General features: G+C 48.4%; 2 protein-coding genes across 3 annotated transcripts; one reads left to right on the top strand and one right to left on the bottom strand.

The window, feature by feature from the left end:
- Positions 1-1,790: 1,790 nt before the first annotated feature.
- Cln3 (CLN3 lysosomal/endosomal transmembrane protein, battenin) lies at positions 1,791-19,816 on the bottom strand. Of its 2 annotated transcripts, none has more exons than XM_045131104.1 (16): positions 19,593-19,816; positions 19,305-19,422; positions 19,087-19,177; positions 15,918-16,014; positions 14,797-14,868; positions 13,834-13,913; positions 13,613-13,698; positions 12,042-12,114; positions 11,817-11,960; positions 9,974-10,086; positions 8,481-8,527; positions 8,330-8,398; positions 8,182-8,237; positions 7,961-8,054; positions 2,236-2,376; positions 1,791-2,139 (listed from the first exon to the last, which is right to left on the bottom strand). In XM_045131104.1, the coding sequence occupies exons 1-16, from the start codon at positions 19,668-19,670 to the stop codon at positions 2,020-2,022; spliced, it is 1,479 nt and encodes a 492-aa protein (XP_044987039.1). In that variant the 5' UTR covers positions 19,671-19,816; the 3' UTR covers positions 1,791-2,019. The 2 variants fall into 2 exon arrangements, with proteins under 2 accessions (XP_044987039.1, XP_004670295.1); XM_004670238.2 differs by having other exon boundaries at positions 19,309-19,422; positions 19,593-19,753.
- Positions 19,817-21,694: 1,878 nt separating this feature from the next.
- Positions 21,695-25,901, top strand: Apobr (apolipoprotein B receptor). Its single transcript, XM_004670184.2, has 4 exons — positions 21,695-21,801; positions 22,225-24,621; positions 24,707-24,975; positions 25,067-25,901. The coding sequence occupies exons 1-4, from the start codon at positions 21,745-21,747 to the stop codon at positions 25,134-25,136; spliced, it is 2,793 nt and encodes a 930-aa protein (XP_004670241.2). The 5' UTR covers positions 21,695-21,744; the 3' UTR covers positions 25,137-25,901.
- The last annotated feature ends 38 nt before the right edge of the window (positions 25,902-25,939 follow it).

The following is a 25,939-nucleotide window of genomic DNA, read 5'->3' on the forward strand; positions in this document are numbered from 1 at the left end:
TTAGAGGTAAAGGCATTTGACTGCATTTCCCAGGACTCATGTAAGCCAGATGCACAAGGTGGCGCATGCATCTGGAGTTCGTTTGCAGCAGTTGGAGGCCCTGGCACACCCATTCTCTTTCTGTCTGTTTCTCTCTCTCTCAAATAATAATAATAATAAATAAAAATAAAAGGACAGGGTGCAGCCGGGTGTGGTGGCATGCATCTTTAATCCCAGCACTCGGGAAGCAGAGGTAGGAGGATCTTCATGAGTTTGAGGCCAGTCTGAGACTACACAGTGAATTCTAAATTAGCCTGGGCTACAGTGAGACCCTACCTTGAAAAACAAAACATAACAACAACCAAAAAAGACAGGATGAGTTTCCATGAGCTCAGTTTCCACAAATATCAAGTGTTCCCCATCTGACAGATCATGAACTTGATGTGAATGAAGAGTGGTGAAATGATGATCTAAGCTCACGTTATTGGTGAATGGCAGAGATGGGACTTGAAAGTCAGGTCTCTCAGCCTTCACCCATGAGGTTTTACCAATGTATGCCAGCACTGCCAAGCAGAGCCCACAAATACAAGTGGCACTTCAAAATCCTTGGCTTTGCAGGCAAACACCTTAACTGTTTAGACATCTCTCCAACTCCAGCTTTATTTTTGAGACAGAGTCTCATGTCATTGAGGCTGATCTTGAATTCCTTATGTAGCTTAGTATACATTGAACTCTTGATCCTCTTGCTGCTACATTTCAACCACTGAGACTACAGGCTTATCACCTGTGGTAGTTTGAATCTATGTCCCCCAGTTGACTTAGAGTCAGGTGTTATTAAAATTGAGTTTGTAGGGCTGGAGAGAGGGCTTACTGGTTAATGTGCTTGCCTGCGAAGCCTAAGAACTCCTGTCCGAATCCTCTAGATCCTATGTATAGCCAGATGCAACAGTCTGGAGTTCGTTCACAGTGGCTGGAAGGCGTGGCATGCCCATTCTCTCTCTACCTCTCTGTCTCAAAAAAAAAGAAAAAATTGAGATTGTAGCTTCTTCCCTTAGAAGGCAGACTCCTGCTACAGGAAAGGGTGTCACTAAGGGCAGATGTGTTGCCAGCCTAAGGTGGGCAGAGTGAGTTCTGAGTCCCTGCTGTTTTGCTATTGATTTGGTGTGTGCTTTTGGTGGTACTGGTGGTGGTTTCTTCTCTGCTTGAATCTAGGGTAGGGACCAGCCTTTGTCACCATTATGGAACTTCCCCTGGATCTGTAAGCCTGAAATAAATCCCATTCCTCCCATAAACTATTGCTGGCTTGGAGGTTCATCCCAGCAGCATGGAGCTGACTACGTCACCATACCCAGCTCCCCTCCCCGCACCCAATGTTGGGCATCAAATCCAGGGTCTTGAGCCTGCTAGCCAAGCAGTCATCCAGTGAACCTCAACCCACAGGATCTTACTGTGTATCCTCAGTTGGTAATGGAATTTGTGATTCTCCTGCTTCTCAAGTGCTGGGATTAAAAACATGTGCATGACAGCCTGAAGTGCTTTATACACTCACACACAACTATAAATGTATACACATAAATCCCAAAGTGGGCTCATATAAGTTAATGTACTTTTCAGAGAAAAAGACAGGATAGCCAGGCATAGTGGTGCATGCCCTTAATCCCAGCACTTGGTAGGCAGAAGTAGGAGGATCACTGTGAATTCAAGGCCACGAGGCCAGCCTGAGACTACATAGTGAATTCCAGGTCAGCCTGGGCTACAGTGAGCCTCTGTCTCCAAAAACAAAAACAAACAAACAAAAAAAAGAGACAAGATAACTGATAAAACAGTATTTATTAAAAGGTCACAAGGTTGATAGGAAACTCCCCAAGACCAGCTTGGGGGTGGATGGCTGCCCTCTGCTGGAGGGTAGCAGGGCATCCTTTAGCTCTTTCCACCCCTCAACCTGGTGAGAGCTCAAAGATGGGCTCTGGGCAGACCCGTGTGTGTGATCCACACATCTGCTTGAAGGTCGGTGTGTGCTGTGCCCAGGCAGACTAAGTGTCAAGAGAGGTGGCAGAGGAAGTCATGCAGAGGCAAGGCCAGGATTCCTGACAGGGAGATACCCAAGGTGTCAGAGATACAGGCAGCTGCCATGGCGAATTCTCGGTGCTTGTCACTGGTCTGGGAGGGTGGAGAGAGAGAGTTAGGATTGCTTTCTCAAGACACTTGCCCTGGACTGCCAAGGATACCCACAGCCCTCCCCCTGCTGGTGCTGACCTCCAGAGCAATGTTATGGAAGGTGTTCGCGTAAGCAGCGCCTCCCAGGAGCCCTTCATACAGAATGATGAGGAAGATGAGGTAGATGCTGGACAGGAAGCTCAAATACACATCTGCCAGCAGGAGGGCCAGGTTGAGGCACTATGGATGGGCACAGGCAGAGGAAGGTGTGAGCACTGATCAGATACATAAGCAAGGTCAAGGGATATGTAGAAGCTACTGTCATAACTTCAAAGTGTCATCATTTGTACTTCTGTATTTTGTTAACACAGAATTCTTAATTATAAGCATAGGCTGGGTGTGGTGGTACATGCATTTGGAAGGCTGAGGTAGGAAGTTCAACATGAGTTGGAGGCCAGCCTGGGTGACAGAGTAAGTTTCAGGTCACCCTGGGCTACAGTAAGATCCTGTCTAAAATAAATAAATAAATAAATAAATAAATAAATAGAAAAAAGCCGGACATGGTGGCACACACCTTTAATCCCAGCACTTGGGAGGCAGAGGGAGGAGGATCTCTGTGAGTTTGAGGCCACCCTGAGACTACATAGGGAATTCCAGGTTAGCCTAAGCTAGAGAGAAACCCTACCTCAAAAAACCAAACCAAACCAAAACAAAAAACAAGAATAAATAGATAATTTGTTGTTATTGTTTTGAGGCAGGGCTCCACTCTAGCACAGGATGACCTAGCACTCTGCAGCCTCAGGCTGGCCTTGGAATCACAGCGATCCTCCTACCGCTGACAGGATCAAAGGCATGCTCGGCCACAGCCGGGTAAATAAACAAATTTTAAGGGCAAAGTATTTCACTTTAACACGGCAATCCTTCTCATCTCCAGTGTTTTGGATTTGGTGATGCATTCAGATTCTAGAATATATGCACATCTTGGGGCTGGGACCAAGATCTGAATGTGAAGCTCCTTCATGGTCACAGGCACCTTATACACATACCTGAAGGGCAATCTCCTGGAGCATGTGCAATCACTCTGCGCATGAAACCAGTCTCATGGTGTAGAACTTTCCTCTTGTGTAATCATGTTGGTGCTCAAACAGTTGCTTGTTTTGTTTGCTTATGGTGACTGGGCTTGAACCCAGGGCCTTGTGTATCCTAGGCAAAACCCTACCCTGAACTGCTAAAGTTGCAAGTTTTGAAGCATTTTAGGTTTCAGATTTTCAGATTAGGGATGTTCATCTTATAAATGAAGATTAAAATTTTTTTATTTCTATTTATTTATTTGAGAGAGAGAAAAAAAGAGGCAGATAGAAAGTGAGAGAATGGGCATGCCAGGGCCTTCAGCTGTCACAAACAAACTCCAGACACATGCGTCACCATGTTCTTCTGGCTTATATGGGTGCTGGGGAACTGAACCTGGGTCCTTTGGTATTGCAGGCAAGCACCTTAACTGCTAGGCCCTCTCTCCATCCCTGAAGGTTTATTTATTTAATTTATTTATTTTTTGGTTATTCAAGGTAGAGTCTCACTCTAGCTCAGGCTGACCTGGAATTCATTCTGTAGTCTGAGGGTAGCCTTGAATTTATGGCAATCCTACCTCTGCCTCCCGAGTACTGGGATTATAGGCATGCACCACCACGTCAGGCTTGTGTTTTTTTTTTTGAAGTAGGGTTTACCTTTAGCCCAGGCTGACCTGGAATTTATTATTTAGTGTCAGGGTAGCCTAGAACTTATGGTGATCCTCCTACCTCTGCCTCCCAAATGCTGGGATTAAAGATATGCACCACTGGTTCTGAAAGTTTATTTTAATGGTTACCTTTAGGGGGTATAGACTTCCAACCTTGAAACAATGAATGCTGATCACGTGGAAGTCTCTTTTTTAGACTGTTGTGGGAATATTTACTAAAAATTATGGACTTCAGATGGGCATGGTGGTGCATGTCTTTAATTCCAGCACTTGGGAGGCAGAGGTAGGTGGATTGCCATGAATTCAAGGCCAGCCTGAGTCTACATAGTGAATTCCAGGTCAGCCTGGACTAGAGTGAGACCCTGCCTCAAAACAAACAAAAAATCATGAACTCGTTTGCCAAGGGTAGCTGAATTTGCTCACTAGCAATTATTTAATGAGAAAAACAAAACTTTGCACACAATGTTACTGGTGCTAGTATAAAAAAAGACCTACTAAGATAGAAATATGATTTCCTAGAGCTGAAGAGATGGCTTAGTGGTTAAGGCATTTGCCTGTAAAGCCAAGGGACCTTGGTTCGATTTCCCAGGACCCATGAAAGCCAGATACATAAGGTGGCACATGCATTTGGAGTTCATTTGCAATGGCTGGAAGCCCTGGCATACCCATTAACCTCTCTCTCTCTCCCTCTCTCTCTGCCTATTTCCCTCTCTCAAATAAATAAATATAAATAAAATATTTTTTAAAAAAGAAATATAATTTCCTCCCAGCATTCGGGAGGCAGAGGTAGGAGGATTGCCATGAGTTCAAGGCCAGGCTGAGAGACTACTTAGTGAATTCCAGGCCAGTCTATGTAGACTTGAATGAGACCCTGCCTGAAAAAAACAAAACAAAACAAAAACAAAAAATATATACATATAGGTGAGCTCAGGGGAAAAGACTGAGTAGGCAGAGGGAGGGATAATCAAAATCTAAAAGGATATAAATAAGTCATATGGTAATCTACTTTTTTGGACAATGGAACATTCAGAAGCCATAGATTGTTACTAGACAATTTTTAGGAAAAAAAAAGAAAAAATAAAAAAGAAAATTTTTAGTGCCAGGGATGGGATACCTTTCAGCGAGTTGTTGGCCAGGTAGGTCCCTGATACCTCCAAAAGTTTACAGGCCATTGCTGAGGCCCTTAGTTTCCTACCAGGAATAGATGGTAAGACCCTATTGATGAAGACTCCACATACTTGGACTGCAAGGTCACTGAGAAATCCTGCTGGAGCTGAGCTGAAAACCTCCTCCATGTAGACCAGCTGACAGAAAGCTGGAAAAAGCTATGCTGGATGCAGTTCAATGGAAGAGAGAGAAATCACCAGTGAAGATACTCAACAGTGGACACTGCAAGCTTTAAATTTGGCCAGCTAGGCCAAATGAGCCAATGGGTGCAACAGTGGTATGTCTGTTATGGGGGAAACCAACTGCTCTCTAATCGGACTGAGGCCTGCTCCATGGGAGGGAATATATCCCTGACAGTGAAAACCTATAACAGAGGTAGTCATGAGCTCTACGGGTGTAATGTCTGCTGCTGTCTGGCTAAATGTATATACTATGCTCACCAAACTGCCTGGTAAGCACTTCTCTTAATGTTCATACCCATATATTAATGCTACTGTCATTTTTGGTTAGAGAACCTTCTTTTTTCAGATGGCAGTGACCTTGGGAGGACTCAGAAGGCACCATGGTGCTGAGACGTGACAGAGGATTGCTCAGCACTGAAATATCTCTATCATACCTTCCAAGGCTCAGAGGTGGTGGAAAGAATGTAAGAGCCAAAGGAAGGGTAGGACTCCTTCTAACATTTTGTCCTCCAGACACAAAATGGCCTGGATATCCATGACTTCACAGTGTCTGACACTACCTATACAAGACCATCATAATAGGAAGAAAAGATAATGACATCAAAATAAAAGAGAGACTGATTGAGAGGGGAAGGAGATACGATGGAGAGTGGAGTTTCAAAGGGGAAAGTGGGGGGGGAGGGAGAGAATTACCATGGGATATTGTTTACAATTATGGAAGTTGTCAATAAAAAATAAAAATTAAAAAGTGTATATACATATATATATATTTCCTTACGTAGAAGCAGTATTTGAAAGTATGTCTCTTTGCACAAGGTATGGGCAAATAAACATTGATCAAGTGCTTTCAACTGATTAAAATACAGGACAAGTTGAATGTGATGGTACCAGTCACCTCAGCACTCAGAAATTGGCAGCAGGAGGATCACAGTTCAAGGCCAGCCCAGTCAGAATAGTAAGACTTTGTCTCCAAAAACCAAGGGCAGGGCTGGAGAGATGGCCGAGCAGTTATGGCACTTGCCTGTGAAGCCTAAGGACACATGTTTAACTCTCCAGATCTCATATAAGCCAGCCACACAAGGTGACGCATGTGCACAAGGTTGTACATGTGCACAAGGTGGCGCACATGTCTGGAGTTTGACTGCAGTGGCTGGAGGCCCTGGCATACCAATTCTCTCTCTCATATTAAAAACAAAACAAAACAAAACAAACAAACAAACAAACAAAACCAAGGGCTATTCCCAGTTGTTGGGAAGACTGCGACAGAAGGATTAAAAAAGTTTAGGGCCTGGGCTGGCTGGGGAGATGGCTTAGCAGTTAAGGCATTAGCCTATGAAGCCTATGACTCAGGTTTGATTCCCCAGTACCCCTGTAAGCCAGATGCACAAGGTGGCATATGCATCTGGAGTTTGTTTGCATTAACTAAAGGCCCTGGTGTGCCCATTCTCTGTTTCACTGTCTGTTAAATAATAAGTAAGTAAATAAAATATTTTAAAATTTAGGGGCTGTCTGGGCTATACTACTACACTATACTGGTAGTTCTTATTTATTTATTTATTTAATGGAGAGAGAGAGGTGGGGAGGGAGGGAGGGAGGGAGGGAGGGAGACAGGGTGGATGAATAGCTGCGCCAGGGCCCCCAGCCCCTGCAAATGAACGCCAGACATGTGTGCCCCCTTGTGCATCTGGCTAATGTGGGTCCTAGGGAATCGAACCTGGATTCTTTGGCTTTGCAGGCAAACGCCTTAATTGCTAAGCCATCCCTCCAGCCCTATACTACTAGTTTGATGCCAGATTTATTTTCAGTCTTTGTCTCAACATTAAAAAGTTTGAACTGAGAGTGGTGGCGCATGACTTTAATCTCAGCACTCGGCAGGCAGAGGCAGGAGGATCACCATGAATTTGAAGTAAGCCTGGGACTACACAATGAGCTCCAGGTCAGCCTGAATTACAGTGAAACCCTATCTCAGGGGGAAAAAAAATCTTTTTCTGAGATAGGGTCTCACCCTAGCTCAGGCTGACCTGGAATTCACTACGTAGTCTCAGGGTGACCTTGAACTCATGGTAATCCTCCTATCTCTGCCTTCTGAGGGCTAGGATTAAAGGCCTGTACCACAACACCTGGTAGAATTTTTTTTTTCTTTTTCGAGGTAGTGTCTCACTATAGCTCAGGCTGACCTAGAATTCACTATAGAGTCTCAGGGTGGCCTCGAACTCATGGCGATCCTCCTACCTCTGCCTCCCAAGTGCTGGGATTAACGGCATGCGACTCCACGTCCGGCAGAAAAAAAATTTTTGAGCTGGGCTAGGCATGGTGGCACATGCTTTTAATCCAGCACTCAGAAGACAGAGGTAGGAGAATTGCTGTGAATTCAAGGCCACTCTGAGACTACAGAGTGAAGTCCAGGTTAGCCATGGCTAGAATGAGATCCTACCTTGAAAATAAATGTGTGTGTGTCTGTATAGAGAGAGACAGAGACAGACAGAAGGAGAGAGAGAAAATGAGGCTCAGAGAGGTTGAGACCTGCCCTGAATCATACAGCTAGTGAGTACAGAAACTGGGACATGATCACAACTCTGCCTAGCTCCGGAGGCCCCATATTTTATATGCAGCCCTCATGGCCTTCAGTACTGCACTTGGAAATGCTATAGTAACACCTTCCACTGAGAGAAGAAACCAGCAAGATCCAGAGAAGCTAGATGCTAAAATGGGAGCAGAATAAGGGGCAGGGGCTCAGTACCTGTAGCACAGCCAGGGCCCAGGTAAAGCGGATGTGACAGCAGTGGAGGGAAGAGCGTGAGGCAAAGACACCAGCCTGGTACAGCATCTGGTACCTGAGATGGGGGCAGAGAGTATGAGAAGGCTCCTTTGGGGGCCCACTGGGCTAGGCGGCCCATCATCTCAGGTCTCCATCCATCATCAAAGGACCCTCCCCGCACCGTTCATCTGCCACCCGCTCACCAGCGGTACTGCTGAGCATGACTCAGGGACGTGTTCCGGAAGAACAGGAGCTCAAACTGCAACAAGACCAGACAAGAGAGACGGTGGGGACCGTGGGGTGCTAGCCCAATTGCTACTTCATACCCACTTCCTGGAACCCCTCACTCACAAGTCCCTGGTTGATGAAATACTCCGCAAAGTAGACGAGCACCAGTGGGATGATGTAATGCAGCAGGCCCTGAAGAGTCAGAAGATGTGAGAGCAAGACCAGGCCCAAGGACCATCTGCAGGGCACACTCCACCCAGACCACTGTCCAAACCTTGAACACTGTCCACCGTTCCTGGATAGAGAGGTCCCAACTGGAGCCTGCAGGGGAGCAGGGGGAGCGGGTGGAGGAAGTTGGCATATTGAACACTCAACCATGCAAGAAGCAACAATGTGAACATATTTAAACACCACTGGGTGTTACATGCAACAGTGGCTAAAATGGTAACTATCACAATATATACATGTGTACATATATATAATGTATGCACACAGGGATGTATACACATACACACACACACACATTTATCATGATTTTTAAAACAAAAAAGGCAAGGGGTAACTTAGTGGTAGATCTTTTGTCTAGCATGTGTGACTCCCTGCATTTTATCCCAGCTATGCAAAAAGAAAAAAAAATTAAAAATTAAGAAAAGGACGGGAGGGCTGGAGAGATGGCTTAGCGGTTAAGCGCTTGCCTATGAAGCCTAAGGACCCTGGTTCAAGGCTCGGTTCCCCAGGTCCCACATTAGCCAGATGCACAAGGGGGTGCACGCGTCTGGAGTTCGTTTGCAGAGGCTGGAAGCCCTGGCGCACCCATTCTCTCTCTCTCCCTCTATCTGTCTTTTTCTCTGTGTCTGTCGCTCTCAAATAAATAAATAAAAAAATTAAAAAAAAAAAAGAAGGCTCTTTAAAAAAAACAAAAAAGAAAAGGAAAGGACTGGAAACCGGGTGCGGTGGCACCTGTCTTTAATCCCACACACCTGGGAGGTCAAGGTAGGAGGATCACCTTGAGTTCAAGGCCACCCTGAGACTATACAATGAGACCCTACCTTGAAAAAAACAAAACAAAACAAAAACCAAATAAATTTAACAATATAGAAGAGATGGCAGTCTGCCCACTCCATCCCAGTCTCACTGGCTCCTCACTCTGTTTCTAGAATGCCCAAGCTATTTCCTATCATTGAGCCTTAGCCTGAGCTAGTTTGTCTGGCTGGAACCCATTCACCCAGACATCTATAGGACTGATGCCTTATCAGTTAAGCTTCAGCTCAAACATCAAGTCTTCCAATATGCCTTCTTTCTGAAGTAGAAACTTCTTGAAAGCAGAGAGAGCCCAAGCCTTCTCTGTTCCCGTGAACTATCATTTTCTATCATATTGCTGTTTTACATTCCCTAGCATTTATCAGTATGTGAAAATAGCTTGTCTCAGCCTCACTGATTTTGTATGAACCTGTCTCATTTCTTCAGCTCAAGCACTGTTTTTCCCAACTATTGGAAGATCTGGGGTGTGGTCAGTACTCAGTGCGCATTTGGGACACAAGAATGCTTTGAAGCTTTTAACTCCAACACTCAGGAGGCAGAGGTAGGAGGATCAGAGAGAGTTCAGGCCAATCTGGGACTGCAGAGTGAGTTCCAGATCAGCCTGGGCTACTGAGAGACTCTACCTCGGGGGTGGGGGAGACTACTCTGTGCATCTACCCTTCCACTGTTGGGAAGGTTAACACCCACAGAGGAAAAGTGACTCCTTGGAGGGCTTGTGCCTCCTACCTGGCTTTGACTCGGGGGCCTCAGTGGCTATGAGAGGCTGCCGGGCAGCAGTCTCAGCTTCATCTTCCTCTCCAGGGTCCTGGGGCTCAGGAGATGTGAGCAACAAGAAATAGCTGGGATGGAGCACAGAAAAATGACAGTCAATGAGCCCTTGTTGGGCTGACAAGGCCCCTGGAGATCCCACAGGTCACTCCCTTCCAGGATACCTCTCCTCGCTCCCAAGGATGGCACACTCACTGCCTTTAAGGCATCCTAACCCGTGTTGCAGAGGCTCCAATGCAGACAAATGCTTCCTTCTTTGGAACATAACTTTCTGGTTTGATTCCTTCACAGAACTCTCATCTGACTGTTAGGTCACAGCAAGTGAGTCAGTCCTTTTTTTTGTTTGTTTGTTTAAGGTAGGGTCTCATTCTAGCTCAGGCTGACCTGGAATTCACTATATAGTCTAGTGTGGCCTCAAAATCACAGCAATCCTCCTACCTCTGCCTCCTGAGTGCTGGGATTAAAGGCATGCCCCACCACACCTTTTTTTTTTAGGTAGGGTCTTAATCTAGCACAGGCTGACCTGGAGTTCACTATGTCATCTCAGGGTGGCCTTGAACTCACTGCAATCGTCCTACCTCTGCCTCCCCAATGCTGGGATTAAGGGCATGCACCACCACACCCAGATCAGTCCTTTTTTTTTTTTGTTTTAAACTTTATTTATTTACTTACTGGGGGGAGGGGAGAAAGAGAAAGGCAGGTTGAGAATGGGCATGCCAGGGCCTGTAGCCACTGCAAACGAACTCCAGAAGCATGCACTACCTTGTGCATCTGGTTTTATGTGGGTACTGGGGAATTGAACCTGGGTCCTTAGGCCTCACAGGCAACAGTCTTAACCACTGAGCAATCTCTCCAGTTCCTCCACCGCCTTTTTAATCAACAATTGCCCTTGTTACCACTTTCTGTGTGGTGTGGTGTGAAGTGTGCCCGTGTGTGTGTGTGTGTGTGTGTGTGTGTGTGTGTGTGTGTGCGCGCAGATGCACTCTTGCGTACAGAGAGGCCAAGATGGTGTCAGGTGTCTTCCATAGTGCATCCAGTATTTCCCTGTGAGAAGTTTCTCCCTCAACCTGGAGCTACCATTTTTGGTGAGAATGGCTGACCAGTGAGCCCCAACGATTCTCCAGGTCCTGGTTTGTGCTAGTCCCAGCCAACACTGGGGTTACACAAGTACATGACCATACCTGTTTTGTTTTTTTTTTCCTCACATAGGTGCTAAGGAATCTAATTCCATTAGTCTCAGTCCTTGTGCTTGTGCAAGAAGCGCTCTTACTTGCTAAGCCCTCTCCCTAACCCTCTAGTTACCTCTTTACATGTTTGCTTTTTGTCTTGATATGTAGCCCAGGCAGACCTTGAATTTGTGACTGACTGCCCCCCACCCTGCTTCAGCCTCCAGAGAGCAGGGATAACAGATGCTCAGCACTATACTGGGTCTGAAACCTTTTTTGTACCTGGCCTATCCTAAGCCACAATGTGTGAAGTTACAGTTATAGGCCTGATTAGCTGGTTGACACTGTTTTCTAACCATAATAATAATAATCATAGTAGCAGCAGCAGCAACAGCAGCTGGCCGTGTGCACGCCTTTAATCCCAGCACTCAGGAGGCAGAGGTAGGAGGATCGCCATGAGTTTGAGGCCAGCCTGAGACTACAGAGTGAATTCCAGGTCAGCCTGGGCTAGGCAAGACCCTACTTCAAAAGACCAAACTTTAAAAAAGAGTCCAGAATCCACAACTCCTACAACAAGGCTGATGGGATCTAGACTAAGATCATGATCAAGTTCCTTCTTACCCAGGGATGCTTACCTGACCAGCAGAAGGGCAGGGATCCCCAACATAGAAAGCAGGGTGTGCTGGGGGGAGAGGCCAGCCTGGGTAAGACCCAGGTAAGACAAAGCCCCCAACAGTCCTGCACCCCCAGTGCCAGATGACCACCAGGAGATCACAGCCCTGAGAAGAACAAACACAGGGGTACACTCAGGAGGAACTGAAAGCAACTGTGGGGTGACCTCCCCCTCCTCCCTGTCTTACCTGGGGTAGAAGGCAGTGAGTGAGAGGAAGGTGACCTCTCCCAGACCTGATGAGATGCTGGCCAACACCACACCTGAAAGGACAGAAAGCATGAGGTGGTCTTCTCCTCTCAGCCATCCCCCAGCCTCATCTGCATCAGGGCAGAGTGATGGAAACACAGGACAGGTGTGAAGGAGAACAAGTTATTGAAGTCTGAGATCGGTACCTCCACTCTCCCATTTACTTAAGCCACAGCAAGGACTCACCTGCTGTGTTCCTTCTACCCCCCACGGCAGAATTTATTGACCCTGCTCAGCCCAATCTCCACTCAGTCCACCCATTTCTTCCTACTGACCTTTCCAAATTGCTCCCAGATCCCATTTCTTGCTTGGGGAAACTCTAGGGTTCTGTTTGTTGCTGTTATCTTCTCCTTTTTCCTTTTCTTTTTGTTTTTCCAGGTAGGGTCTCACTCTAGCCTAGGTGGACCTGGAACTCACTCTGTAGTCTCCGGGTGGCCTCAAAATCACACTGATCCTCCTACCTCTGCCTCCTGAGTGCTGGGATTAAAGGCATGCACCACCACACCTGACTTCCTTTTTTTTTCTTTTAATTATTTTATTTATTTATTTGACAGAGAAAGAAGGAGAGAGAGAGAGAGAGAGAGAGAAGGAGGGAGGGAGAGAGGGAGAGAATGGGCATGCCAGGGCCTCCTGGCCGCTGCAAAAGAACTCCAGACATATGTGCCACCTTGTGTATCTGGCTAACATGGGTCCTGGGGAATCAAACCTGGGTCCTTTGGCTTTGCAGGCAAACACCTTAATTGCTAAGCTGTCCCTCCAGCCCTTCCTTTTTCTTTTTAATTTTTTAAATTTTTATTAGCATTTTCCATGATTATAAAAAAAAATCCCATGGTAATTCCCTCCCTCCCCCCCGACACTTTCCCCTTTGAAATTCCATTCTTCATCATATTACCTCCCCATCACAATCGTTGTACTTACATATATACAATATCAACCTATTAAGTACCCTCCTCCCTTCCTTTCTCTTCCCTTTATGTCTCCTTTTTAACTTACTGGCCTCTGCTACTAAGTATTTTCATTCTCACGCAGAAGCCCAATCATCTGTAGCTAGGATCCACATATGAGAGAGAACATGTGGCAGATGGCTTTCTGCAGCCCTTCCTTTTTCTTTTTGAGACAGGGTCTTGCTGTGCAGCTCAGGCTAGCCTTAAACTATATGGCCCAGGCTGGCCTCAAAGTCACGATCCTCCTGTCTCAGTCTCCTGAGTGCTGGAATTACAGGTGTGTGCCACTATCCCAAGTCCTAGCAGTCTCCTGCCAAGGAGGCTATAATCCCTTTCAAGATGGGCTTGGTGGCACTCACTTTTAGTTCAAGCACTTGGGAGGCTGAGGTAGAAGGACTGTCATGAGTTCAAAGCCAGCCTGGGAGTACAGAATGAGTTCCAGGTCAGCCTGAGCTAGAGTGAGACTCTGTCTTAGGGGGGGAGAAAGAGAAGCTGAGGAGACCAGCCACCACCACAGACACTCTTGAGGCTTCTTTGGGCCACCTGGGACAAGGAAGTACATACTCACCACATAGGCTGGTCACCACTGACTGAGAGAAGGCCACCAGGATGAAGCTTCCAGCAGAACAAATCCCACTGACAAGGACCCGAGGGCTGATGGAGGGAGAGAGAGATACTCAGGAAGTTAGCCTCCATGCTGGCCTTCCCAGCCTCCAGCCACTTTCTCACTCTCCTGCCTTCCCTCATGCTCTGATCCCGCCTGCCTTTCTCCATCACTGTGATCCACACCTGTAGGGCAGCAAATGAAGGCCAAGAGGAGCCAGGAATTTGATGACGAGGGTGGGGAGGATGTCTGCCAGAAGCACCGCCTGGGACAGGAGAACAGAGTAAGACCCTAGACCCTTCTAGGGATTACCTTCCCAAATAGCCAGCAGAGCCACCCAGTGAGATTTGCTGTAAATTCAGGCTCTGTAGTCAGATCTGGGTTCGCCTTCAACTCTGGCGTACCTGTGCTGGATGTTAAGGAATTTATATGCTCTGAGACTCAGTTTCTTCACTTGGAAAACTGGGAAGCTTGTAGCATCTGGTTCATGAAATTATCGTGGGTTATCTGAACTAATACATGTCAGTCATGGAAAGAGTCTCTTAACTGGCATTCTTTTTTTTTTTTTTTCGAGGTAGGGTCTCACTCTAGCACAGGCTGACCTGGAATTCACTATGGAGTCTCAGGGTGGCCTTGAACTCACGGTGATCCTCCTACCTCTGCCTCCCGAGTGCTGGAATTAAAGGCGTGCGCCACCACACCCGGCTCCTTAACTGGCATTCTTGGTTAACTGCTGTGATGGTGCTTTAAATGCCTGGTCCCCAGCTGGTGGCAATTTGTGAGGTGGAGCTTTGCTGGAGGAGGTGTGTTTCTGGGAGCAGGCTTAGGGGTGATACAGCCAGCTTTCCTTTGTCACAGCTCAGCTCACTCTCACACTGCTATTTTTTTTTCTTGCTGTTACTTTTCATCTGCTGTGAGGAGGGTGAAGTCCAGCCTCTGCTCTACCATTCCTTTCCTGCCACCATGAAGCTTCCCCTCCAGACTGTAAGCCAAAATAACATCCTCCTCCCACCAGCTGCTTTTGGTCGGGTGTTTTGTTCCAGCAACGCAAAGGTAACTACAACAGTTATAATTCTGACAGTCCCAGCTAGGTGCAGAGTCTTTAGGGGCACAAAGGCCTAGATGACAGGGGCCACACAGTTACTCACAGCTGTGGAGACAGAGTTGCAATCAAATCGTGAAGAGCTGTTAGGGGATATGGGTGTTGGGCCTGGATCCGCCTGTGGGAGAGAAGAAAGTCTTTCCTCCAGGAGGACAGCAAAGATCACAGTCCCAGCTCTGCTCTCACTTGCAGGATAGGCTTTGGGTTAGCACTGGTCTCTTGGAACCCCAGTTTTTCTACATGTGCAATGGAGGAGGATATTTATGAAGTCTCAAAATAATGGTCCACAGGCCAAAGATAGCCCATAAATGAAAGCCAGACCCTTCAGAGCTTTCATATGGAAACTGAGTTTCCAGAAAATTTCATCCTGGACCAAATTCCCTGTTGAACCTGTAAAGTAGAGGCTACTCCTCTTGGGGCAAGTACTTTCCAGCTCACTACAGACAAGTGGTTCTCTACCAGGGCATTTTTTTCTTTTCTTTTCTTTCCTGATGTAAGGTTTCACTCTAGTCAAGGCTGATCTGGATTCACTATGGAGTCTCAGGGTGGCCTTGAACTCTCGGTGATCCTCCTACCTCTGCCTCCCAAGTGCTGGGATTAAAGGCATGCACCACCATGCCAGGCCCTACTAGGGCAATTTTAACCCCAGGAAACACATGTCACATCTAGACACAGTCTTAGTCGTCAGGGGTGTGCTATGAGCATGCAGTGGGTAGAATTTCTTTCTCTTTGGTTTGTGGAAGCAGGGTCTCACTCTAGCCCAGGCTGGCCTCTAACAGCATTCTGCCTACATCAGCCTCCCTTAAGGGCATGTGTCACCATGCCTGGCCCATTGTAGTGGGTAGAAAGAGAGGTTGGTGCTAAATACCGTACAATGCCCAAGACCATCTCAACAAGACTCACCCATCTCCAAATGTCAATAGGGCCCAGACAATGAAACCTGGTATGGACCAAAGTCTTATCCAGACACAATTACTTGATTCTGCCAACCTGGTACCCAACTCTTAAGGACCACTCCCCTGATACCCCAAGGGTCCGAGAAATTAGGAAATTTAGTTTCCTCCTCCCACCCATTGGCCGCTGTATGAGGTTCTCAAAGGAACCTCTGGCCCCTCATCGTACCATGGAGACTGACCAACCATGCAGTGGGGGGAGGGGCTCACTTACATGGCTCTGATTTCCAGATGCCTGCTCGTGCCTAAGGATGTCATGGGCAGCACTGAGCATCACCACATAAGAGAAGTTGTTGCAAAGGCCCAGGAGCCTGAAATGAGGACAGATCTTCATTTCCCTTCTGGTGTGTGATCCATCCACTCCCTGTGGCTCTCTCTCCTGTACCTGTTCCCTTTAGTCACCTCTCTCTCTTTTTTTTTTCTTCTTCCACAAGCATCAGGGTTACCAACTGAAGCTTTGGGATTGGACTTGGGTTCATGGCCCAGCTCCAAGACATCTCTCAGGAAGATATCCTTGACCACTCTTGCGCTCCTACTATGATTCAGTTCCTGGAGCATTTCTCATCCACTGATGCACTATGACACTGTGGCACAATAAAAACATCCCCGGGCTTGAAAACCAAAGGACTACATTTAGTTCCCATTAGTTGCTTCCTCTTTCAGCGGTCTTAGTTTGCTAGTATGTAAAACAGGGAATAGGGATGGAGAGATAGTTCAGTGGTTAAGATGCATGCCTGCAAAGTCTAAGGATCTGAGTTCGATTTCCCAGTACCCACATAAAGCCAGATGCACAAGGTGGTACTTGTGTCTGGAGTTTGGTTCAGTGGCTAGAAGCCCTGGCACACCTATTCTCTCTCTCTTTCTCTCACTCTCTCTCAAGTGGATAAATTATGTATTTTAAAGAGGATAACGTTCTCTCTTGACTACCTCTGAGAGTGCTGAAGGGACTGGGGAGCTGGTTCAGTGGGTAGAGTGCTCACCAGAAAAGCAGCAGGATAAGAGTTTAGATCCCCAGCGCCCATGTAAATGTGGTAGCCTGCTTGTAATCCCAGGGACCCCCCAGAGCAAGCTGCCTAGCTAGACTAGAAAATTTGTCTGCTTCAGTAAACAAAGCAAAAAGGGATTGAGGAAGACACTGTGCATGTATATACATACATATCCATACAAAGATTGGGGCTGGGTGTGGTAGCCCATGACCTTATTCTCAGCACTCATTGGATTACTGTGAGCTTGAGGCTAACCTGAGACTACACAGTGAATTCCAGGTCAGCCTGGGCTAGGGGGAGACCCTACCTGGAAAAAAAGAAAAAAAAATTGAAGTTCTTAGGAATAATTATTTTTTTTTAAGGTAGGGTCTTACTCTAGCTCAGGCTGACCTGGAATTCACTATGTAGTCTCCGAGTGGCCTCAAACTCATGGTGATCCTCCTACTTCTGTCTCCCAAGTGCTGGGACTAAAGGTGTATGCCACCACACCTGGCTTTTTTTTTTTTTTTTTAAGAGAGAGTGAGAAAGAATTGGTGTGCCAGGGCCTCAGCCACTGCAATAGAACTCCAGATACTTGACCTACCTAGTGGGTACATGCGACCTCGCACTTGTCTCATCTTTATGTGTCTGGCTTACGTGGGATCTGGAGAATTGAACATGGGTCCTTAGGCTTCACCAGCAAGTGCCTTAATCACTAAGCCATCTCTTCAGCCCAATAATAGTGGTTGTTAAAATATTTTATTTAGTTATTTATTTGAGAGAGGGAGTGAGGAAGGAAGAGAGAAAGGAAGAGGCAGATAGAGAGAGTGGGTGTGCCAGGGCCTCCAGCTACTGCAAATGAACTCTAGATACATGCAACACCTTGTGTATCTGGCTTATGTGGGTACTGGGGAATCAAATTTGAGTCCTTAGGGTTTTTAGTCAGTCACCTTAACCACTAAGCAATCTCTCTGCTCAAGACTCAAGTTTTTATGAAACACTTACTTTCATCTCCCAGAGCTATTCCCAGGAATACTGGGCGGGGGGGGGGGGAGCTTGGCTGGTAGTTTGGGGAGATGGATCAGAGGTTAAAGGTACTTGTTTGCAAGGCCTGCTGACCAGGGTTTAATTCTCCAACACCCATGTAAAGCCAGATACAAAATATGGTACATATGTCTGGAGTTTGTGTGGCAAGTGGCTCTAGCACACTCATATACACACATACATGTGCAAATAAATATAATTAAAAAAGGAACACCTGGCTGGGCATGGTGGCATAAGCTTTTAATCCCAGCACTTGGGAGACTGAGGAGGATCACTGTGAATTCAAGGCTAGCCTGAGACTACAGAATGAGTTCCAGGACAGCCTGAGCTAGAGTGCAGCCCTACCTCGAAGAAAAAAAAAAAGGAAAGAAAAAGAAAGTTTTAGTAGTGAGTGATACATTTATTTCAACACACATTAAGAAAACACTGGGACTGGACGGACTGCTTAGTGGTTAAGGCGCTTGCCTGCAAAGCCTACAGACCCAGGTTTGACTCCCCAGTACCCATGTAAGCCAGATGCACAAAGTGGCACATGTGCCTGGAGTTCATTTGCAGTGGCTAGAGGCCCTGGAGTACCCATTCTCTCTCCTCTATCTGCCTTTCTCTCTAATAATATATTTTTTTTTAAAAAAAAGAAAACATTTATTTTGCAACTAAACTTTTTTTTTTTTGGTTTATCGAGGTAGGGTCTCACTCTAGCCCAGGCTGACCTGGAATTCACTATGGAGTCTCAGGGTGGCCTCAAACTCATGGTGATCCTCCTACCCCTGCCTCCCGAGTGCTGAGATTAAAGGCATGTGCCACCACGCCCCTCTGAGCAACATATTTAAAAAAATATATGCATTGAAAAATGTAAAGGAGAGATAGGTGTGGTGGCATATGTCTGAAATCACAGCACTGGGTAGGTGGAGGCAGAACAAGTTCAAGGCCAGCTCTACCACATAATTTGAGGTCACTACATAAAGTTTGAGACCCTGCCTTAAAACAAAACAAAAGAGAGCCGGGGTGGTGGCGCACCCCTCCTTTAATACCAGCAGAGGCAGAGGTAGGAGGATCGCTGAGAGTTCAAGGTCAGCCTGAGACTGTAGAGTGAATTCCAGGTCAGCCTGAGCAAGACCCTCGAAAACAATAACAACAAAAGAATGAGAAAGAGAGAGAGAGAGAAAAGGAAAAAAGAAAGAGGCTGAGTTGTTTGGATAAAAGCAAATAATGCTACAGGTGGATGTGGCCAGTAGGTGACGGTGGCAATTAAATGAAGGCAAACCAGTTCTGTTGATTCAGTAAATATTTGTGAATCCAGTCCCTCTTCGCAGCCTTTTCCGGCTCCTTACTCCAGTGGTACTTTTACTTTTGTAGCACTTAAAGTCCACTTACCAGAAACCCACCGCATTCCTCCAATGGGCATCCTGACCATCCAACACAGGGGCCTGGGGCTCCGAGGCAGCGTCATTCTCAGTGTCCTCCCCTGGGGGTAAGAGAAGAGATGACGACCTCACCCGGGCTCAGGTGCGCGTGTATCCCAGCCCGGCCAGCTCATGGGCTTCTCAGGTGGGTGGCGGGGCACAGGGGCACTGCAGGCACCAGGAACTCACTCACTCTGGGAATCCGAAAGGCGCCGCTGCGAGCCCGCAGAGCTTTCCATGGCATCAAGTTCGGGTCCCCAGCAGGGCCCAACGTCAGTGCGTGTTTACAGTTGGCTCGGATGGCAGTCTGCGACAGGTGACAAGGATCAACGCCCTATTGCCCAGTCCCAGCTCCGCACTAGCTCCCGACGATCCACCGCCAAGCCTAGGCTCCACGCTGCACCCACCCAGCCCCACCCCGCCCCTTTAAAGCAGAGCCCACCCGCCCCCGGCCGTCCCCAACCCTGACGCCTGTACCTTTAAGAGCGGCTGAGGCTTGTGCACAGGGCGGCAGCTGCGTCGAGGCTCACGTGATCGTACCCCGGCGTCCTCCATCACGTGCTCGGAGGGTTCCCTCTGCCTTCCCCTGGGCAGTGAGGAAAGAGAGGACAGTCAGCTTGGATCTGCTGGTTCCGAGCTGGAGCGAGTGGGAGCAGGAAGCACAGCCATGGTTAGCAGCGCCTCAGACAGCCCACATTGTGCCAGCACTAGTCATGGCGTGTGCGGCTTCAGTTCCTTTCCTCACTTGCCTGAAACAAATATGGCTGCCTTCCTACTCCTCCTCGCACCCCACCCTGACCCCTCCCAACCGGACTGGCTTGGGCTAGAAGCAGACTACCAGCTCCCGGATTCCTACCTGTTGCCTTTACAGATTCATTTAAAAACCTCAAATAAGGGGCTTGGATGTAGTTCAGTGGTAGAACACTTGCCTAGAAATTTAAAAAATAATGTATCTACCTGAGGGGTTTATGAATTATCAGTATTCAAGACGTTAAGACATTCCTTATCTCAAATTATCCTAGGGCAAACTTAACAACAAATACCAAGTAGTCCAGCCTCTGCTTTTACAGATGAGAAAGTCAAAGCACTGCCCCCCCCGCTTCAATATTACCTGGGAATCATACATTAGACCTACAGTGGGGAATAAATAGAACCGAGAAGCCGGGTGTGGTGGTGCACACCTTTAATCCTAGCACTCCGCAGGCAGAGGTAGGAAGATCGGTGTGAGTTTGAGGCCACCCTGAGACTACAGAGTGAATTCCAGGACAGCCTGGGCTACAGCGAAACCCTTCCTCGGAAAGAAAAAAAAAAAATTAGAGCAGAGGCAGGGAGTTACTGTACAACTACCATACGAATCCTGTCTTCAAATAGACCAAATAAATGACTCTTAGATTCTCTTTTTATGAGCTCAACCAATTGCCCTAGTTGGAAATTATGGAAAATTCCAAATAAGCAAATAAGAAGTTCCCTTACGTTTCTTTAGGTGGTAAGGCTGGACCACTCTTCTCACGTCTTTCTCCTGCTCAACTCTTCTAGGGCCTCCAAAAGCCTGGGCTCACCTCTACTCCTCTTTCCACCCAACCCTCAAGAATGCAGACTGCTGTCTGAAATATACCTGCTATGCTGCGCTTCCCAGATCGTCCAACCAATGAGAAATGGAACTCTATTACTACTACCCACACAGAACTCTACAAATGTAACAGCATTTAGCATCTCTGCCTTAAGGAACCGAGAGTAGGGTGTGAGAGATATACAACCACAATATAATTTGTTTTTTTCTTCTGGGAGTGGGGTAGAGGAGATGGTTTCTGAAGCACGGTCTCACTTCAGCCCAGGCTGACCTGAAACTCATAGGTGATCCTCTTACCTCAGCATCCGCTCCCTGTGTTGGCTCTTTTTATTTTTTATTTTTTTATGGTAGGGTCTTGTTCTAGCCCAGGCTGATCTGGAGTTCAATATGTAGTCTCAATGTGGTCTAGAACTCACAGCAATCCTCCTAAGTCTCTGCCTACCAAGTGCTGGGACTAAAAGCATTCGCCACCATGCCCAGCTTTCAGCCCATTTTGACCAAGTTTTATTGTCAAAATAACCACAGATGAGCTATGGAGTCACCAGTCTGGCCCTTTCACCTATTTAGAGAAATATTAATGACATGGAAATGGGAAGCCAGAGTTTCCACTAGACCCTTCCTCACTCCTTGTCCCCAAGAAACAGGAACCACAAACCCTAACTTCCTCTCACAGAGTGGCTGTGGCTTAAAGGAGACGGAAATGGCTGAGGTGTGAATATAAGACCTGAGTCACTTAGGTCACTTAGGTTACAGTTGCCACATGCCCCCTCCCCCACACCCAATTCTGAGGTCTACTGTTCCCACTTTTTTCTTTCTGGCCTGACCCTCTGCCCTTTAGCTCCAAAGGTACACCTGTGTCTCCTGGATGACGTGCACCCATTCCCTGCCTGGGGTGAAGTCTGCCTTAAGCACAGGGGAGGTGCACAGGGCCTGGAGTGAGGATGCGTCAGGGACAGACAGGGGAAGAGGAAGTGTCTTGGGTCCGGGGGCAGGACTGGCTTGTCTTGGCTGGTGGGGACGGTCATTTTGAGCAGTTCTGGACGCCCAGAGACCTACAGAATGGATTTCCTTCGGCTACACTTCCCTGGGCTGCATCAGGCCTTGAGGGGGGCACTGGTGAGAGGGGCTAACAAATGCCAGAGACTTCCATCCATTCCCTGTGGTCTCACTTTCCTTTCTTCCTTTGAACATCTCCTTGGGCTTAAGATCCCTTTCCCAGGGCTATCCAACCTTTTTTTCTTTTTTTGTTTTTTGGAGGTAAGATCTTACTCTAGCCCAGGCTGACCTGGAATTCACTATGTAGTCTCAGGGTGGCCTCAAACTCCTGGTGTTCCTCCTACCTCTGCCTCCCAAGTACTCTTCCTGGGTTGAATCTACTTCCATAAGATCATGTACACATGCTCTAGGCAAGACCCTTTCTTCTTTCTTTTGTAAATTCCCAGAGTCAAGATCCTTACCTGATCTTCTCAGGTCTGGGCCCCCAAGGAACCGTGGACTTCCACTGAATGCCTTCCTGAAACCCTTCCCCTTCTCTTCTAGGATTCCTTCAGCACCTTCATGTCCTACCTCGTAGGAGATGCAGTCCCCACAGTAGAGAAGGAGACGCAGGCAGCTGAGGAACTGGGGGAAGTGGCTATAGGAAAGCCAGGTGGCCGAAGTGAGAGGGTGGGAGGGCCTAGAGAGGCCAGAAGATGCCAAGAGGGAAGCTTAGCTGGGAAACAAACCTGGGAGTGGGGAGCACAAAGCTCCCCAAGGTCTAAAGCAGGGCAGGACACTAGAGCCAAGGAAGCAGCTATGGCTCCCCTGGGTCAGGAGGCAAATGTCCCCTTAGATGGTGGGATAAGGTTGGAAGCAGGGCCTGAGACTCACGGAGACAGGAGCAGTGGAGCCCAGGAGAGCCGGGAGCTGGATGAGGAGGAAGTGAGCAGAGGGGAGCCTTTGAGTACCTGGGAACAGGAGGAGGAGGAGGAGGAAGAGGTCAGGGCAACAGAGCCAGGGATAGCTAGCGGGGTGGAGTCACAGTTGACTTGGCACTCTGAAGAGCCTGAGGGGAAAGCTGGCACTGGTGGGCAGAAGGTAACAGAGGGCAGTGAGTGGGTGACCAAGGACGCAGCTGCAGAAACCAAAGGGCCTGGGGCTATAGGGGCTGTCAGAGAAGAAGAGAGGGTCCTGGTGATGGGTGGCCCAAGTGCAAAGGCACAGGGGACACAAGGTCCAGGGGAAGAATCTGTGGACTGGGAAACATGGGGCAGAGAGGAAGCCCAGGCATCCTCAGGCAAGGAGGCTGACCTCCCAGGAGTCAAGGAGACAGAACATGGGCCGGTCTTGGGAGAAAGCATCCCAGAAGCTAGTGGGAGAATCTGGATTCTAGAAAAAACCTGTAGGGGAGACCTAGAAGAGGAGATGGGTGAGAAGAGAAAGGCTGAAGCAAAGCTTGAGACCCAGACCCTGGAGACAGAGAGAATAGCAGAGGCAGATGAAAGCCAGACATCGGAGAGGGAGGCTGTGGGAGGCCAGGAGACAGGGGGTTGCTTTGAAGGCGAGGGGAGGAGAGACTTGGCCATCAGGGCTGATGAGACAAGTCTGGAACAGGAGATGCAGGCAGAGAAGGCTCTCAGGGGGAAAGAGAGTGGCCTCTGGGCCACAGAGGCTATGCTGGCCCTGGATAAGGAGGCTGAAGGTGAGCTGGATTTGGAAGCAGCCCCAGAAGCCAGGCACGAGGAGTTGTTCTTGGGAGAGAGGAATGAAGAGGCTCAGATAAGACAAGGATTATTGGAAGTGAAGGTCTCTGAAGGCCAGGAGCCTGAGCTTACAGGAGACCCTCAGACTCCAACCAGGCAACCTGAGGAAAGTCAGGAAGAGCCTGGGAGAATTCCAGATCTGAGCAAAGAGGAGACACTGCAAAATCTGAAGGCGTATTGCAGGTACATGGAGACTTCAAGTGTTGGGGTAGAAGCCTGCGAAAACTGGAAGAGAAGGGAGAGCAGAAATCCTCAGGAGGGAAAAACAAATGCTGAAGCAGGAGAGGAAGGGGCTGCATTAGGCCAGGCAGTGGAGGCCCAGGCTAAAGGAAGCCAGGAGCTTGAACTTCCAGTGGTACCAGTGTGGGGAACAGATGAAGAACTGGCATCTCAGGCTGTAAACCAGGAGCTGAAGGGAAGTCAAGAAGCAGAGGTAGCAACAGGACAATCACTGGGAGAGTTAGAGGTCAGAGAAAGCAGAGCTAGTGAGGAGGAGGCTGCTGTGCCTTGGGAGGGAGACAGAACATCCAGAGGAGGCTGGAGGCTGGAGGAGGCAGTTCTGAGTCTCCAGGTCAGTGAGGACATGCAGAGCAGGTCTTTGAATCCTGATACTGGGGAGGACAAGGCCATCCCAGGTATCAGGACTGCTAGGGAAGGGCCACAGCAAGAAGCTGTGTTGGCTTGGGAGGGGGAGTTTAGGCGAAGCTGGCATTCTGAAGGTCAAGTGGATGCTTGGAGAGGCACAGAGCTGGAGGAGGTGGCTGACGGGGAGAACAGAGGTGAAACAGAAGTTGGTGAGACCGGGGAGGAAGAACAAGCAGAGGTAGGAGGATCTGCACTGGCAGGAGGAAGCAGTAAGGTGGGTGATGTGACCTCAGGCTCTCAGGCAGTGAGAACAGAGGGGGCCACAGTCACGGAGGAGACTGAGGGCCTCCTAGAAGAGCAGATGGCATTAGAAGAAGCAGCTAGGGGAGAACTAGTGAGAAAGGCACAAACACTGCAAGATGTGGAGAATGTCACAAGTGAAGGCCAGAGGACAGAGATTCAGGAGACTGATCCAGAAGGCCTGGAGGACATCCCAGGACAAGAAAGGCAGCCAACACCTCAGATCCCTGCAGAGGTCCTGCTTGGCCCCTCTGAAACTGCTGAAAGGGCAGGAAATGCCACAGGGGATGCTCACAGCAGCTGGAGTGAGGTGAGGATTCCAGCAGGGTCGAGGGAGGGGCAAGCAGAATCTGGAAGCCACCTCTCCACCATCTCCTGTGTCCCCTGCCCTTCAGGCCCTGCTCCCCGGGTCCCTTCTGGACGTCTCTGCCCCACGGAGCCGAGTGCTTCTCTCACGAAGCTCCTCACAGCGACGACGCTCGCGGCCCTCTTTCCATCGGACACCCGTCCCTGAGCAGCAGTCAAACTCTCCTAGTCCCCAGCCCCAGGAGGAGCTGTCAGCCCCTGAGCAGTCACTTCTTCAGCCAGAGGAAGTCCCAGAGCCAAGTACCCCAAGGCCTGGAGGGACCCCAGTGCCAGCCAGAAGAAGGCCCCCAGGACATGGGTAGGCACAGGGGCATTGATTGCACTGGCATGTGTGAGGCAGCTTTGGGCACCTGAGAACCAGATCCCATGGGTTTGTTTTCCTCCTACAGGTTTGGCCTTGCTCATCCAGGAATGATGCAGGAGTTGCAAGCCCGGCTGGGCCAGCCAAAGCCCCAGTGACTGGGTCTTGAGCACCAGTGAGCCAGGGCCTGAGTGAGGGTCAGAAGGATGGGCCCTGCTCACCCCTGACTCCCTCAGCCACTGAAGCACATCCTTTTCACCCTCTGGGCCTCGGGGAAAGAAAATCAAACAAACAGATGTCTGTGAAGACCTTGAATTTAAGGAGCCCAATTCCCCAGTGCAGGCTGGTCCCATTGGGGCCCTTCTCATGGGTCGCTGCTCTGGTCATCTCCCCAACCTATCTCTGCTGTCCAGAAGCCTGCAAGGAAGATTGAGGAGCAGAGACTGGTCTCTCCCAAGCCTTCCCTCTGTGACTTCCCACTGCCCATCATGCTGTAGCTCCATACCGTGCTGTGTAAGATAACCCACCATTGGGTATAAACCAACCCAAGGGAAAGGGGTTTCAAAGGCTGAGGGGCAACACTTAGAATCAGTGGCCTGTGCACAACAAGCCAGCTGCTTTGAGTTTCCAAAGTGGTAGACCAGTCCCAGAACGCTATTGTTTTTTATGGTAGCCTCCAGTTGAGCAGGTCAACATGAGGGAAGATGGGCCAGGAACTACAAGAATATGGGAGCATAGTAGCCAGAGGCTTCCCATTCCATCCCAGGTTGTCCTGTCTTGGTCCTTGGGTGTCAGGCACCTCACCTCATCTGTGAAAAGATGCTGAGGCATAGAGGGGGCAGGAGGGCTTTATTAGGTACCCAGCCTGGTGGCCTCGCCCAAGGATGAAGCAATAAATAAACCATTATCTCCTAAAAAAATAAATAAATACCCAAAGAAATAAATAATTTGGTAAGGACTG

Source organism: Jaculus jaculus, chromosome 12 (assembly GCF_020740685.1).
Source record: "Jaculus jaculus isolate mJacJac1 chromosome 12, mJacJac1.mat.Y.cur, whole genome shotgun sequence".
Classification (NCBI taxonomy): Eukaryota; Metazoa; Chordata; class Mammalia; order Rodentia; family Dipodidae; genus Jaculus; species Jaculus jaculus.

Excerpts from the sequence above, each read along its gene's own strand:
- Cln3 (XM_045131104.1), bottom strand. The coding sequence starts at position 19,670 with ATGGAGGACGCCGGGGTACGATCACGTGAGCCTCGACGCAGCTGCCGC. Across the intron at positions 16,015-19,086 it reads AGGAATGCGGTGGGTTTCTG|GCTCCTGGGCCTTTGCAACA; the intron begins GTAAGTGGACTT and ends TCCTCATTTCAG. Across the intron at positions 2,377-7,960 it reads GGGCCCTGGCTGTGCTACAG|TGCCTCAACCTGGCCCTCCT; the intron begins GTACTGAGCCCC and ends GCCCATCCATAG.
- Apobr (XM_004670184.2), top strand. The coding sequence starts at position 21,745 with ATGGATTTCCTTCGGCTACACTTCCCTGGGCTGCATCAGGCCTTGAGG. Across the intron at positions 24,622-24,706 it reads CTCACAGCAGCTGGAGTGAG|GCCCTGCTCCCCGGGTCCCT; the intron begins GTGAGGATTCCA and ends CCTGCCCTTCAG. Across the intron at positions 24,976-25,066 it reads AGAAGGCCCCCAGGACATGG|GTTTGGCCTTGCTCATCCAG; the intron begins GTAGGCACAGGG and ends TTCCTCCTACAG.